This window comes from Amblyomma mixtum, chromosome 1 (assembly GCF_055824585.1).
Source record: "Amblyomma mixtum isolate Tamu chromosome 1, ASM5582458v1, whole genome shotgun sequence".
NCBI lineage: Eukaryota > Metazoa > Arthropoda > Arachnida > Ixodida > Ixodidae > Amblyomma > Amblyomma mixtum.
Window position 1 is genome coordinate 39,187,363 of NC_143012.1, and position 15,527 is coordinate 39,202,889.

The 15,527-nt window shown below is 48.9% G+C and overlaps 2 protein-coding genes across 3 annotated transcripts in view; one reads left to right on the plus strand and one right to left on the minus strand.

The window, feature by feature from the left end:
• Window positions 1–4,077, plus strand: part of Tnpo (transportin 1) — a 47,153-nt gene extending 43,076 nt beyond the window's left edge. Inside the window, exons 20-21 of one of the 2 annotated variants that reach the window (XM_089548413.1) lie at window positions 289–401; window positions 1,031–4,077. In XM_089548413.1, the coding sequence (XP_089404539.1) occupies window positions 289–396 (108 nt within the window). In that variant the 3' untranslated portion in view covers window positions 397–401; window positions 1,031–4,077. Of the gene's footprint in view, window positions 1–288; window positions 402–1,030 lie in introns of those variants that run through there. The other variant, XR_016283555.1, reaches the window with a different exon arrangement.
• A 1,859-nt stretch (window positions 4,078–5,936) lies between these two features.
• Window positions 5,937–8,252, minus strand: LOC149366087 (peroxiredoxin 2-like). Its single transcript, XM_089551094.1, has 6 exons — window positions 8,093–8,252; window positions 6,963–7,098; window positions 6,740–6,856; window positions 6,472–6,594; window positions 6,224–6,354; window positions 5,937–6,137 (listed from the first exon to the last, which is right to left on the minus strand). The coding sequence occupies exons 2-6, from the start codon at window positions 7,094–7,096 to the stop codon at window positions 6,052–6,054; spliced, it is 591 nt and encodes a 196-aa protein (XP_089407220.1). The 5' UTR covers window positions 7,097–7,098; window positions 8,093–8,252; the 3' UTR covers window positions 5,937–6,051.
• Window positions 8,253–15,527: the final 7,275 nt, after the last annotated feature.

Sequence of the window (15,527 nt, forward strand, 5' to 3'; positions counted from 1 at the left end):
GGAGGTGAAATGCCAAATGCACCCGTGTGCTGTGCAATGTAGGTCATGTTAAGCAACCCCAGGTTGTATTAAACTAATCCGGAGCCCTCCATTGTGGGATCCCACATAGACCACGTGTCACATTGGGATGTTAAACCCCACAGTTTACCATTTGAATTGTGCCGCTTTCATACCTGATTTGACGCAGATGACTTGGCCTTGTACCTTCTCGCCCGCAGTCATTTAATTCTGGCCGAAGAAGTGTAAAGCTGGCCATCTGTTCATTCATTCTCTGGTTGTCCGCCACAGATACTCCACGGCTTCAAGAACCAGGTTGGCAGTGAGAACTGGCAACGCTTCTCTGAACAGTTCCCGCCTGCCCTCAAGGAGCGCCTTTCAGCCAACTATGGGGTCTGAGAAAGGTCTGTTCAGCACACCACTCCGATGTGAGCTTGGAAGAGTAGCCGTATCCGTAGCTCTTGGCTGCAGAGGACTCGGCACAGTTCGGCAGCCTTTGTTTAGTTTCCCATAGGTGTAGTGCTGTAGGAAGGATTGTTTTTTGCTGGGTGGTAGTGGCATGCACCCGAAATTATCCATATTGTACAATGTACAAAATGCAACTCCAGCCAGGGAATTCTGCAAATTAGTGTCATCCCTGACTATCTGATAAGTTGGAACAGAACTGTAGGATCCTGTTATGTTCTGGTATGAGTCATACTCTGCAGAAAGTAGCAGCAGCTACCCACTGTGATAGTGATAGCGAGAGTACTGCATGGACCATGTGTATGCTTTTTGTGGAGGCCGCAACTCTATTTGTCATAGGGGCCTTGATTCAAGCACAAGGAATGCATAACATTATAAGAGTGCACATACATTGCTCACTGTGTGCGCAGGTCAGAAAGGTCTCGACACATTTTTCTGTCTGTGTCTGTAACACCTCATGTGAGTGGCAGAGCGACATTCTGCTAGATGACTGTGTGTCGCGTAGAGCAGAAACGGCCTCCAGCCATGGGCATTGTTGCTGAGGAGAGGTGATGTTCCTCGTTTGCAGGGTGGCCTCTGTCTGAGGGAGAAAATGGGCTGGGACGAGGCGTTGTATGAGGAAGAGGAGGACAGACACGCCATGGGTGTTCTCTACGCAGCCAGTGGGAGCCACAGGAGGAAGCCGATGTGTGCCCCCAAGCCACCGCCGTTACGTGCCAGGCCAACCGCCGCCTCCACGTCACACACCGCCGTCATCGCGAAAGAACCAAGGAGGGAGGGAGGGCGCGTTCCGCGTTAACGGGGAGGGGGCCGGAGTCAACCAAGCGACAGCAATCGCGTTCGCGTCTCGCCTCGTGTGATGGACATAATCTCGCGTCGTCCTCTAAGGAAAAGCGTCTGGGCTTGGCCAAAGAGAGGGTTTAGTCTTCAAGTCTGTCTGCATCAGTTAGGAATAGCTTCGCGTCGCCACAACTCTGCCGCAAAGTTAAACGGACGGGTTTAAAGAATGACATGCGCCTCGCATTGTGCAAGACCTGCGTTTCCGCAGGAGGGATCCGGAACCTGGACAGTGGTCGACACTAAGGTGTTTCAGCTGCCAAATTTCGGTGGGAGCACCAGCCAGGAAAGGAAACGGACAGCGCCACCACTGTGGGAAGCAGGAACTTGTTTCAAGCACCGGAACAACCCCTCACCACTTTGCAGCGCATCATCGTCGAACTGTGCTGAACTTGCGTCCTCACTGGCTCTACGGATCCGCAAAGCGCATGCCAAATCTTTCTAGAGCCAATGAAAAAGAAGCGCAGCTTTTCTTTTTCTTGGCACGCACACAGTGTCATTCTCGAGCATTCTCTAGGTCGCTTTTTTTATTATTACTATTATTGTTTTCAATGGAAGGCCGTTATTTTTTCCCGCGGCTTTGCAAAGCCATTGCAGTCTTTCACCAGTGAGGTCTGCAGTGACGGGATCGCCTCCCCTTCTCACATTGTTACGCGTTTTTCGGGGCAAAGTCAATTTACCTCGCGGATGCAATCGATAGTCTACGCGTTGTTAGGTCGCTGTGCACGCGTGCCGAGGGTTAGGCTGATTGATATTTTTTTTTTTTTTGCTCTGTGAGACTTGTTCTCTGTGTGTCCATCTTGTGGCTTGTTTCTTGATTGTTGTGCAGCCACTAAGAACTCCTTTTTTTTTCCCCTACTTCCCAGTGCTCTTCAGCTAGGATGATTCCCGGGGGTTTGCCAACTAGTGTGCTCTCACTGTGTAGTTTATGGATTAAGTGACAGTCTGTTTTACCGCAGTGCTAGGAAATGTTTTCATCTTGCCAAAGGCAGCTTTCCTTTTTCTTTGTTGTACTTAAGAAGACTATTTTACCATTTTTTTGTACAGAGTTAGGACTGTCAACTTGTTTTTTAGTGTCGAGAAAGTTAATAAAGTTCCTCTGTTTTTTTTTCTTTTCCTTTTTTTTTCATTACTCGTCAGCAGGAACGCGACAACTTTAATGAAATGCGTCGGGGTCCTCAGGTTACACCGTTTTTGTGCTGGTCAGTCAGTTTAGCAACTTTAGGAGAGTGAAACAAATTGGTCTTTTTGTTTTAGCTTTATTGTTAGGTTAATAACTTTTTTTTACTTATACAATTTTTCTCAAAGGATCTGTGATGATGTTACAAATACTAGAGTGCAAGAGATAAATCGTTGTTGTACAGGGAGTATTCTTCACGTATCGCTTTTTTCCATTGTTTATTTTTCACGGACGACACACATAACATGGGTGGGATGGGTGGGAACCGCGTGAATGTGTTAGCGAGTGCGCGTGTGAGTGTGTATTTTTTTTTTCTTCCTTCACGTTTTAGACTTTTTTTTTTCCTGTTGACACATCACACACACAACTTCTTGTCATTCCTTGTGATGAAAGGCTCACCTAGCAAATCTGGTTTTACTTTGGGCATGTTTGAAAAGAAAAAAGAAAAGCTGACCGAATCAAAATATCCGCGGATTTACCGGAATGGAAATGATTTCTCGCGGCTCAGTTGGAAGGCACGAATCGCGTTGGTCCGCCGCACCATTGGTCGTTTTTGTTCGATAGGATGCGTAACTTATCTAACCTTGATGTCTCTCAGTCTTGCTCTGTTTGCCCCCTCACCTTTCTTTTCCTGTTTCCCCCTCCCCCGTTGTTTTCTCTACTGTATCTTTGAAGCTTGTGCCACCATTTTGGCCATGGGCAGTTGTTTGCTGTTTATTGTTCCTAAATTTTTGTAGGTTAGCAGCTGCTTTTGTTGCTTCTGTTTTCTCAGCTACTGGTCTGCAGTGGCAGAATGGAGCTGTTAGCATATCCAACTTTGTGTTGTTTCTGGGCTGGTCCCTAGTTTGTCCTATTTGCTCAGCAGTTGTGCCGAGTCATTTCGTAGGTTTGCTCTGTGGCTTAGCGCATCCTTTTGCTGCCGTCTTGGCAGCTGAGCCTGTTTCCGAAATGGGAAAAAAAAAAGACGCCAGTTTGGTATTTTCTTTCTTTGGAGAAGTGGAAGCTCAAAGCTTGTCCATTCTGTCTGGAAAGTGGCGTTCCCATTCGAATTTGTTAGTTGCCACATGTACCTGCCTGTCTTGGGCACTGTTTTGTGCTTTTTTTGTCATAGTGACGAATCTGTCCTTCATGGGAGCAGTGTCTGGTTGTCTGTGTGCCGTGAAGCGTTCTCTTTTCCAAACCTTTTTGCATTGGTGTGTAGACAGATACTTGTGATGATGCATGTAGGTATAAAAACTTTTTGCTGGTTCTTTATTATGTTTCTGCTGTGTGCCATGACAGTTTATTCCTTTTGCAACAAAGTCAAATCTAACCTTGAGGTGTTATTGCATGTGTGTGGAGAGTTGGAGAGATGGTTATTAGTCATATTCTGTGCTAAACGGCACTAATTATTCTTGACCACTGTTTGTAATTAAAAAAGCAGAAAGTGATATATGGGGCACAGTGGCACTGCCTTTGTTATTCGATGGTGATAAAAAAACGCAACAGTGACTTCCTGCTTTTTCTGTATGTAATGTGCATGAGCTTGTGTGTACCTTGGTTTTTATCACTTCAAACATTCACCCTAAAAAAAAATGCATGCAGTTGTTTCAAACACACCCTTGTGTCCGTCTCCATTATTCTTAGTTTTGTGTGCCAAAATGGCAGCTGGTCTCGCGAACTGCTGCTGCGCCAACAGTCCAAGTCAATGAAAAAGTTAAAGCTTCTCTGCACAAACCCCCCACCATGACAACCGAGCTGGTTGTGCGGGCACGAATCTGGAATAATGCTGCACGCTGTTCCTGCTGCATGTAGATGTGCAGCTGTGCGAAGCAACTGCATCGCAGGTACAGTACACCAGTCCTGGATTGCACTCTCGAAGGAAGAGTGGAATGCAGCTGTGCCAAGCTTGAGATGTGTGTGCATTGCATGAAGCTTGGAAATTGAAATCCTTCAATGCTGCACCCAACTACTTGGACTGACCGGTGGTGGTGGTGGTAAACTTTAATAAATATTGAGCAAGATCCTGGGCTATGCTTGGGTTGGCTCTTGGTCTCGTGAAGTGGCCGGCTGTCTGTGACGTCCGGTGACTTCCAAAGCCCAGCCAGCCAGTTTCTTTTGGACAGCTGGGTAGGAGCTGGACACCGCGACCACCCATCGCTCGAGGTCAGCTAGTTGCCAATCTGATGGCGGTTGGAACTCTGAGCCGCGCCGCCATGCCAAAGAGGTGTCTGCTGTGCAAGAAAGCTGGCTTTCTGATTCAAAGTTTTGCATAGTCCATTCACTCTACATGACTGAAGGTGTAGAGCATGGGGCAAGGCGACGGTACCTGGCCAGTAGGGGATCTATTGGCACATTCGGAGCTGGCGGTAGCGCTGTGGAGAAACTTAATACACCTTGGAGAGTTTTAGCAGCAAATATCCAGGTAGAGCCGACTAAGGGTAGGCAGCTGGCGCCCTCTGCGACCTTTGCATCGGGCGAGAAAGTTTCAACGCCGTCTCTAGACTGGCTAGCGTGTTCAACTGCCGCTTCTGTCGTGCGCGAAGTTGACGCTTTGTCCAGTGAACCTACGGCGATGCTCGGGGAGCTCTGCTAGCGACACCGCCAGAGCTACCGTGGGGCAACAGCTGCGGGCCCACCTGCGTAGTCTGGATCATCTGAACACGCATTGTCGGTAAGCAGTAGCGCAACAACTAGTAGAGAGACATGTAGGCGTGACGCGATGAGCTATCGCGCATATGCAGATGACCTCAGGAAAGGAGGGGGCGCTGCTGGTTCTCCGAATAAACGGATAACTTAAAACAGCAGTTGCTAACACTGGGCCGCGGGGTCTTGTATTACTCCGCTGGCCAATCGCAACAGTAAACGAAATCTGCTTTTCAAACAATCCACGCATCAAAATTCTAGAGCTCAATTTCTTCGCACGTAGCATTTTCTGAATATTGCTAAGAAACTATGGCACTTAGCGGCTGGGATTCATCTGCGCATGCGCATTTTGACGGAAGCGGGACATAAGTAAACAGTGGAGTGATACTTCACTGCCGCGCATGAACGTTGCCGTAATTTAATTTTTAGGTTCTGAAAGGAAGACCAATGTACTAGTTACTATTAAAGAACTTTAACACCGTACTGGAATTCCAGCTAGTCACTTTTGTAATGGTAAATGTCAGTGGTACATAAGGGCCCTGACCTGTCCAGCTAAAAGGTTGCACCAGTATATGTTCTACTCTAGTACTCCGTTCCGAAATTGAGAAGCCAGACGGCAGTGGATGGGAGACACCTACATGCTGTGAAGCGCTGCAGTGCTCAGACAAATGGCTTAGGCCCTCCATACGCTGTTTCAGCTCTGTGGGCTGTCAAGGTTGACGTTGACATACAACACAGGTTTGGGTAGACTACACATTCACCACAGCTGTGCACATTGTGCAAAATAGCTCACAGGTGCACGGTGCAGCATATAAGGGAGTTGCACTAGCAATATGAAAAATGTTGCTTTAATAGTTAACATGAGGCATACAACTGAACAGTGGAGTGTCACACTTGGACATGGGGAACGACAGTGGGCTTTGGCTTGAAGCTGGAAGAGTTAGGGCTCAGTTGCTCTTGGCAAAGTAGGCCTTGCTTCCCTTGGGGTCTGGCTTCATGGTGTCTCGACCAGGTTTCCAGTTGGCTGGGCATACTGGGCAGTAACAAGGCGAAAGCGATTATGGCAGAGGGAATGGACTGAAAGAAAAGCAGAAGGGCAGGTGCAGAAAAGCAACATACCTTCTCCATGCTTGTCTGTGTACTGGAAGGCCTGGACAAGCCGCAGTGTCTCTTCAACAGAGCGACCCACTGGAAGATCATTGACCGTGATCTGGCGCAGGATACCCTTGTTGTCAATGATGAAAAGGCCTCTGGAATGAACAAAGCATAGGGGAAGTTGCTTAATGTGGAATGAAAGCACAAAACGAAACAGTAGCAGGAACACAAAGCATTTGTGTGGGGAAACGTGCATGAGTAGGGACACCAACCGGAAAGGGACGCCATCGTCTTCCTTCAGGACACCATAAGCCCTTGCGATCTTGCTCGTCTTGTCAGCCAGAAGAGGAATGTTCATCTGGCCAAGGCCGCCTTCCTTGCGAGATGTGTTGATCCTGAACAGAAGTAAAAAAACAATGGATAGGTAACAGATAACCGGGGGAAGCGCAAGGGAACATCGCAGGATGGTTGCATTGCAGAATGGGGAGCATGCTGCAGCAACATCACAACGGGAGATTCAACGACTTCCGATAAACGTACCATGCAAGGTGGCAGAAGTGGCTGTCAGTGGAGCACGCGACGACTTCGCAGTTCAGCTTGCGGAATTCTTCGACACTGTCGCTGAAGGCAATGATTTCGGTGGGGCAGACGAAAGTGCTGAAAGGAGGATGCGGTCACGTGGTCAGAGGCAGCAGTGGAAAACTTGATTTGACATGCCGCTTCACGTTTGCATAGACGTGAATTTCTTAAGACGATTACTTACAAGTCAAGAGGGTAGAAGAAAAGGACCAGGTACTTGTCCTTGTAGTCGGACAGCTTGATTTCCTTGAACTGGCCATCGATGACCGCTGTGCCGCAAAAGTCAGGTGCGGGCTTGGCCAACTCGGGCAGAGTCATGTCTGACAAAAGAAGGAAGCCAAACTATAGACTTTCGCAGAGTGCAACGGGAAGCAGCAGCTTCGGCGCGGCACAGGATGCAGGTGCGGGGAGGCGTGGCGAGGTAGAAATAGCTACAGGACTCGTGGCAGACGCACGCAGCTGCGGCGCTCAAAAACACAGCAAAGAAAACGGAACCAGAGTGACGCGCGGAACGGAAGGCGTGGATCAGGATAGGCATGCGAGAAATCGGAGATATCGTAGTGGCGCCGAAATACGACGCCCGAGCGATGCCAAGAGTTGTAATGATTAGATGATGGCCGGGGCGGTTTTTGGGCTCTGGGCACGCAAAAGGAAGGGTGTGGCGAAAAAAAAACGCGCCGAGCGAAAGCGGTAAAGGGAACGAGGATGAACAAGGAGTGACGCGAATTACCAGCTAGAGGAGACCTAGTGGGAAGACGACCTTGAAGTAACTGGATAGCGGAAGCCAATTCCGGCACACCGATATAGTATTGATCGCCACGACATGCGCGCCGACAAGACATAACGAAGTCTCGGCCGTAATGGCATACTGCAGACCAATTAAATAAGCATAAGGGGGAGGTGTGTGGACGAACGGGCAAGCAAGAATTTCAGAGCAGCGAAGAACACGATGAGGTCGTCCCAGCAACGTGCGAATAACGCAATGGGACGTAGACAGCAAAATGAAAATATAAGGAGGCAGAAAAAAAAAGCCCCATATGCCGCACGCTACATAACGGAGCTTTTAGAAATAATATCGCGCGCCACACTGCAGATTCCGATACAAAAGCGGCACCACATCGGCAGCTACAGAGTCCTACCGGATCACACAGCGGATACAAAGGCACAATGGGCTCCGCAGGCCTGCCTGCCTGCCGCGCGCACACCACGCCGGCCGGATGAATGAGAAGCAAAGCGCGGATCAACGCATTCTCCTACACGAAAACTAAACACGCTCGCACCACTAAGCAGCGATAGAACAAGACGCTTACTTACTTGCTTTTGAGGTAGTGTGTGACGAAAGAAAAGGGGTAATCCACAGAGACACCGTTCACCAGTGCAAGCCGCTACCCGAACCAACAGCCCACTGCGACGAACGCGCGTGCGTCCCGCCGTTCTTGTACTTTTTGTGCCGGCGCGAACAGCGCGTCACGTGATGCGAGGAGGAGACAGGGGAGGAGGTGCTGCCATGCCTCGCGTCGGCGCCAGTCGGCGCGTGCGCGGTGCGCCTCTTTTGTCAACGGCTCCGCCGGCTTCGTTTTGACTCGAGATTAACGTGCCTTCCGTTGATTTTTCTCGGTACGTTCGTGGGAAAACAGAAACATCAGATTCGTTTCAGACGCAACGCAGTCACCTCAGCTTCGCCTGCTTCCGGTCGTGTCCGGCTTGTTGCGTTGTTTCCGTTACGACTGTACTCCCGTTGCTCTGTAGAATATTCCAGAGCACGTTTGCAGGAAGCTTTGCCACACGTGTTGCTATCAGGCGGGAGCACCCGACGCGCGCGCTTTTTTTGAAAGTTGGGAGTTCTATGCGCTCGCTTGCGTCCTCGTTGTTCCGTCGCGCTGTGAATTACTGTGAGTTGCATCAACTCCTAAGAGGATTCTGGTGTGGGCTAGTTGGTTCATGCTTAATAAACAGATTCACACAGCGCTACGGAACGAGGACAGAAGAAACACGAAAAACCCGTCCTAGCGCCCGTCCTGTGTTTTTCGTGTTCCTTCTGTCCTCGTTCTGTAGCGCTGTGTGAATCTGTTTATTAATCAACTCCTAGCCGACCATTAATGTTTGCGCACGTATAGGATGTGATGGTAAATTCCAAGCAATTTCAGTCAAGAAAAAAAAAACGTGTTTTAAAGGCAAATCAAACTGGTTGCACACCATTTGAAAATAGTGTTTTCGATTGGTTCCTGTTGTGTTTGTTCACATGCATGCCCAATGACGAAAACACTTCTTGTTCTCGTTGTTTTTTGAGTGGGCTTTCATTGAGCAAGACAGACAAATAACGCCTTGTCACTAAAACGTATGCATTTCTAGAAGCTGTCTGGGCATGATCAGCAGTGGTGATGCGACACATGTCGACTCGTGAAGTTGTAAATTGCGGGGTTTAACTTGCCGAAGCGATACATTAGTTGTGAGGGACGCCGTAGTGGAGGGCTGCGGAATAATTTAAGACCGGCTGTGGTTCTTTAACGTGCGCTGACATCGCACAGCACACGGGCGCCTTGGGCGTTTCACCTCCATCGAAACGCGCCGGGCGCCGTAACCAAAGCCACTGCGGCAGGCGCTCTATCTCGTGATATCACTTAATTGACCTGCTGATAACTGTACAATTGATCCGCTCTCAGTGATCAGCACTATCTTCGCTTCAAACAGATCAGCGACTGTCCCCCGTATCACCATCGCTATTGCCGAATACAAGGGAGAGGCTGCAGACGATGGAACGAGCGTCGTTGCGTTATCGGGCATCCTTATTTTATTACGCCTGGATTGGGCTGATCCAGAATTCCCGGACCTACGACAGTCTGAAATCGCGCCGTTACGTTCGCATCTCTCTTCGAGCGGTACATGAGGTGATCATAAGGCAACGTACTCCGCCCTTCGTAGAAGCGCTACTTCTTTCGCGGTAGAGGCGGGGTGCGCCCGACCAGACGGGACGGGATTTCCCTTGTGACGTCACACGCGCTACGTGATGTTTTCCGGTGATGCAATCACGGATCGGCGGCACGCCTCTTTCTCGGCCGGCGCCTGCGTATTTGCATTCCTGGCGCGGTTGGAAAGAGTGTGCCGTAAGAACCGGCCGTACAGCCGAGGCGCCGTGAAAGTCAGCGCGTGCATGGGAAACGCAAAAATATGCTTCCTGCTCGTCGGTCGCTGCGCCCATTTCGATTAAATTTGTTGCTGCGCTGGAAAGAAAAACGTTCTCATGACCGTTGGAAGCATCGCTGACTTCAAAAGTCACATTGGAATTTTATTCTGCTGCGTTTCAGCATAGCCGCGCTACGAAAATGGACACGAAAATTTTGTAAGCATCTTTTAATTAAATTCATCGTTATCATCAGCCTGACTACGCCCACTTTAGGACAAAGGCCTCTCCCATGATCTCCAGTTAACCCTGTCTTTCGTTAACCGTGGCCACCCTATCCCCGCAAACTTCTTTATGTCATCCGCCCACCTAACTTTCTGCCGGCCCGCCGCGGTGGCTCAGCGGTTACGGTGCTCGGCTGCTGACCCGAAAGACGCGGGTTCGATCCCGGCCGCGGCGGCTGAATTTCGCTGAAGGCGAAATTCTTGAGGCCCGTGTGCTGTGCGATGTCATTGCACGTTAAAGAACCCCAGGTGGTCGAAATTTCCGGAGCCCTTCACTACGGCGTTCCTAATAGCCTCAGCTGCTTCGGAACGTTAAACCCCAATACACCAGCACCAACTTTCTGCCGCCCCTTGCCACGCTTGCCTTCTCTTGGAATCCACTCCGTTACCCTTAACGACAATCAGTTATCTTGCCTTCGAATTATACGTCCTGCCTTAAGCCCATTTAGAAACTCTGCTCTTGATTTCGACTAGGATGTCATTAACCCGCGTTTGTTCCCTCACCCACTCTGCCCTCTTCCTATCTCTTAATGTTACACCTATCATTTTCCTTTGCATATATCACTGCGTTGTCCTCAATTTAAGTCGAATCCTTTTCGTTAGCCTTCACGTTTAGGCAGATCGAACGGACGCTTAAGTTTCTCAAATCACGTTGCTCAGGCAATCATTACACACATGCTACGTGAATATTGCGAGTTCTGTTTACGTGAATATACTCGTTACGAAGCTACGCGTTAATATGTCGAAATGACATTTCATAGTGATTGAATTTGGAAATTGCAATGAATTGTGAAAAATATTTGCAATTCGCCGCTTCCAACAGTCGCCACGTTTTAATGGTATTCTTTTTAATCCATCTAATGTAATGATAGTGGGACGTACAGCCGCGGAGAAGATATCCTACTAGTGTATTTAGATAGCGCAGCCACGCAGCTACAGCTGTAATGGTTGGCCCTACTGCAATCAGCCGCTGTTATCTTAATCACCTGCATTTTACTCCGCTCCGTTTTACCGTGCCCTCTGAGCCGCTTCTGTCCATTGCCTACCATTGAAGCCGAGCGCGCCAACTTTGTTGGCTGCAGTACGCGACGTTTATTCAATAACAAGTGTCGTGTATGGCCGGGCGCTGGCGAGTTTTGGGCCCTCAGAACCGTTGGACTCTTCCAGGAGTACATGAGAACAGTATATACGTGAGAAATGTTGCTTTAATACTGAACATGACGCACACAATGAACACTGAAACGTCACAGCTTGACATGAGGGAACAACACGTTTGTGGGAATCATTTTCTTCCATTAACTTCCATTCGGCTGGCAAGTTGTGATACAGAAAGCACATGGTCGTTCAGTATAAAAGGGAACACGTGAGCGCGCGGTTGAAAGCCGGCGAGAATTGGCGGCAACTGCGCACTAAGCACGACGGGCTGCTCTTGTCGCGCATGCGCCTCAGGCTGTCGGCGGCCTCGCGCTCGCATGTTCCCTTTCATATTGAACGATCCAGTACGTGCTTGTTCTTTACAGCTCTACCCCATTTTATACGGGGTCAATTTTGGTACGAGACTTCTCCACCTCTAACTCTCTCTTTAGTTTCTTCACTTTAAGATCGTCCTCCGGTGCCACCAGTGGCCCAGAGGACACTGATTTCAAACTTCACCTTTATTCCAATAGGAATTTTAACGTTCCCTGCATGTATTCGTCAGTGGCTGCTCCACATATCCATACCTGCATCATTTCTGACGATGGTACAAAAATTTACGTCAGTATTATTCTTTCAACCTCGAATCAAGCTTACCTCCTTGTAGACACACTTGTTTACTAGTGCCTGATTTCGCTTCACTGTTTTTCACATTTTTCACCTGTGTAACTGGCTTTAACCATTAACTTCATTAATGCGAACCCTTACCTGTTAATGCTCCCAGTGTGTTTACCGGGTAAAGTTACGACCATTGCTGCATGTTACATATAAATTATAACTAGAGACGGCAGTGCTCTGTCTAGAAATGAACCTCAGCGAGTTAAACTGTGAAGCCCATGCAGCCTTGGCTCTTTCCTCAAATTCTATACAGGGTAACGGGCTCAAAGAAAAACTTTCTCGGTCGATACTGCTTGGATCACGCCGGCCTTTTCCTGCTGGTGTAGGTGAGAGCTGTAATCATAACGATTAAATTTAATCACTGCCTAATTCCTTGGACCTATTGCGAAGTGTCAATGCCCTTGCACGCAACTGACTGTCAGGGTACATTTTTTTGGATTGTAAAACGTTTATTGCCAACAGTCTGAAGGGCATATAGGCCCCCCGCCTAAACGACGGCCAGAAGGTCTTGGCTCCTGGCGGCGTCTTCGGCCAGTTGGACGACTTTTGTTTGAGTCTCCGGATCGGAGCTGAGTAGGAGAGCCTCCCATTGTTCAAGTGACTTTATTTTTTGTCCCTCCAGGGGGGCAAAAGGGCATTTCCAGAGAATATGGTTGAGATCCGCTTTGGCCTTACATTGCTTACACTCGTTTGAATATTGTCCCGGATAATAACGACTACACATAACCGGGTTCGGAAACGTATAAGTTTGGAGACGGCGCCAAGAGGTGGCCTGACTCTTTGTCAATGATTTATCAGCAGCGGGGTACTTTGTTCGATTGAGCCTATAATGTTGTGTGATTTCTCTGTAACCTACAAGACGATCCCTGTCTGCGAAGCCCTCGGTATGGCCACTGGCTCGGAAAGCAAGACCTCGAGCCAGTTCGTGAGCTGCTTCATTTCCAGCCAGGGATGCGTGTGCAGGTGTCCAGACTATGCGAATTTTGCGGTCGTCCCTTGCAGTCCGCAGGATTCCGTTCGTCAGAGGGGAGACCCTCCCCTTGGCAAAGTTCATCACTGCTACCTTTGAGTCACTGACTATCATTGACGCATCCGTGCCCACTATTGCAAGTGCGATGGCGGCTTCTTCTGCAATTTCGGGACTGTCCGTCGTGATTGAAGCGCCGGCTCGGAGATATGTCTCGGCGCTAGCTACCGCTATCACCATTCTCCCCCTCCCGCAATTAGCTGCGTCCACGTAGGCCACGTCTTCTATCGGATAGTTTTTGAAACATTTGCCGAGGGCTTCAGCCCGTTTCTCTCTGCGATCCTTGTGGTGGACGGGATGCATGTTTTTCGGTAGTGGTGGGATCATCAGCCTATCGCGCACGCTCTTAAGCATGTCCACTTTCGGACCTCGCTGACTCTCGTAATTTATTCCTAGTTTCGCGAGGATTTGCCTGCCTGTAACGCTTCCCGACAGCCTTTCGTACTGCGAGACTGTCACGCCTTCCACAATTTCATCCAATGTGTTGTGAAGACCTAGTTCTAAAAGTTTTGCGGTGGGGGTCCGAATTGGTAAACCCAGCGCCTGCTTGACACTTCTGCGAATGATCCCTTCCAGCTTGGACTTCTCCGCTGCCTTGAGATTAAGGAAAGGAGCTACGTAAGCAATCTTACTTATTACAAAGGCTTGAACCAATCTGATTAGATTCGTTTCTTTCATGCCATAGCGCTTATTTGCGATTCTGCGGATGAGCCGCATAGTCTGTTGCGCGTATATCTCCAACTTCTTTATTGCTTCTCCATTGAAACCGTTGTTTTGAATGTACAGCCCTAAGACTCTAATCCTGTCCACCGTCGGGATATCGAGTCCCTGAGCCTTAAGAGATATCCGCGGGGGATCCGACCGTGATTTCCTCTTTGGTTGGTAAAAAAGCATTTCCGATTTTTGCGGGGAGCACCTAAGCCCCCTATCATTTACATACTTTTCAACTTCTCCTATGGCCATTTGGAGAGTCTCCTCTATTTGACCGTCAGTTCCTTTGCCAATCCACATAATAATTTCATCCGCATACACGCAATGACTGTGACCTTCAATCGCTGCTAGTTTGCTAGGAAGCCCAATCATGGCCACGTTGAAAAGAAGCGGGGACAGTACAGATCCCTGCGGGGTCCCCTTGCTACCTAGCTCTATGTAGTCTGATTTACTTTCCCCGAAGTTAATTTGGGCCACTCTGTCGGAAAGGAAATTTTTAACATAGTTGTAGGTTTTCGGGCCTACTCCCAGGAGGCTGAGATTATCCAGGATCGCCTTGTGCGTGACGTTATCGAAAGCCTTCGCCAGGTCAAGACTCAGAATGACCTTCGCGTCCCGCGTTTGTGAGTCCAGAATTTCATGTTTTAGTTGCAGCATCACGTCCTGCGTTGAGAGATGAGACCTGAATCCCACCATGGAGATAGGATAAAGATGGTGGTCTTCCATGTAGTTGTTGAGACGTGTCTGCACTACATGCTCCATCAATTTCCCTGCACAGGAGGTTAGGGATATAGGCCTTAGATTGATGCCTCGGTGGCGCCACCATCGCTTCCCCCGCCTACAAAAAAGAGGACGTGTGACAACACGCAGCCCGAGCTCACGCTCGCAGAGGTATGCAGGAGGCTAGAGGACAAAATTGATGCCCAGGTTCAGGCCACAGATAACAAAATTCAGGCACAAATTCAGTCCATTTTTAACGTTGTTCAGGAAATCACTACAGAAACCAAAAGGCTAGGAAACGAGCTGTTAGCTATGAATGCATGGCGGCAGGCCGTAGAGAATAAGACAGACGCTATTACGATAACCCTTCAACAACTTCAAAATGGCCAGGCAACATAAGGACAATAGATATACGCTCTGGCAGTGGAACTGTCGGGGATACCGCCGGAAGCGAGCAGTTCTTCAACAACTCCTCATTGGTAAAGACTGCCCGGACGTGATCGCTCTTCAGGAAACTGGGGGGATTGCAAAATTATCAGGCTGTCAATCTTTTAATACCTCTGGCGAGAAGGCGGGAGTTACCACCCTCGTCAAAAGAAACATAACGGCTATTGCGCATGACACGGGGATCAGTCACGTAGAGCACGTTCTTCTAGAACTCATTCCGAATAATAAAATTAAGACCAGCCTATTTGTGCTGAATATATACAGCAGTCCAAAACAAAGAAAGACTCGCTTCGGGTCGCTTCTTCAAAAAACTCTACGCATTGCTAACAAACAAGCGGTGGTGGTAATGGGGGACTTCAACGCCCATCACGCTGCTTGGGGGTATCAGAGAGAATGTGTCAAGGGTAGAGAGCTCTGGCTCGATATGCAACAAGGGGCCTTCACCCTACTTACGGACCCTCAGTCTCCCACTAGAACGGGAAATAGCGTCAGTACGGACACATCTCCGGACCTCACCCTCGTTAAGAACGTCGGCAGCGCAAACTGGGTTAACACTCAAGAAAATTTAGGCAGTGATCACTTTATTTTGGAAACGGTAATTACTGCTGGGCCCCATAAACGCCCAGG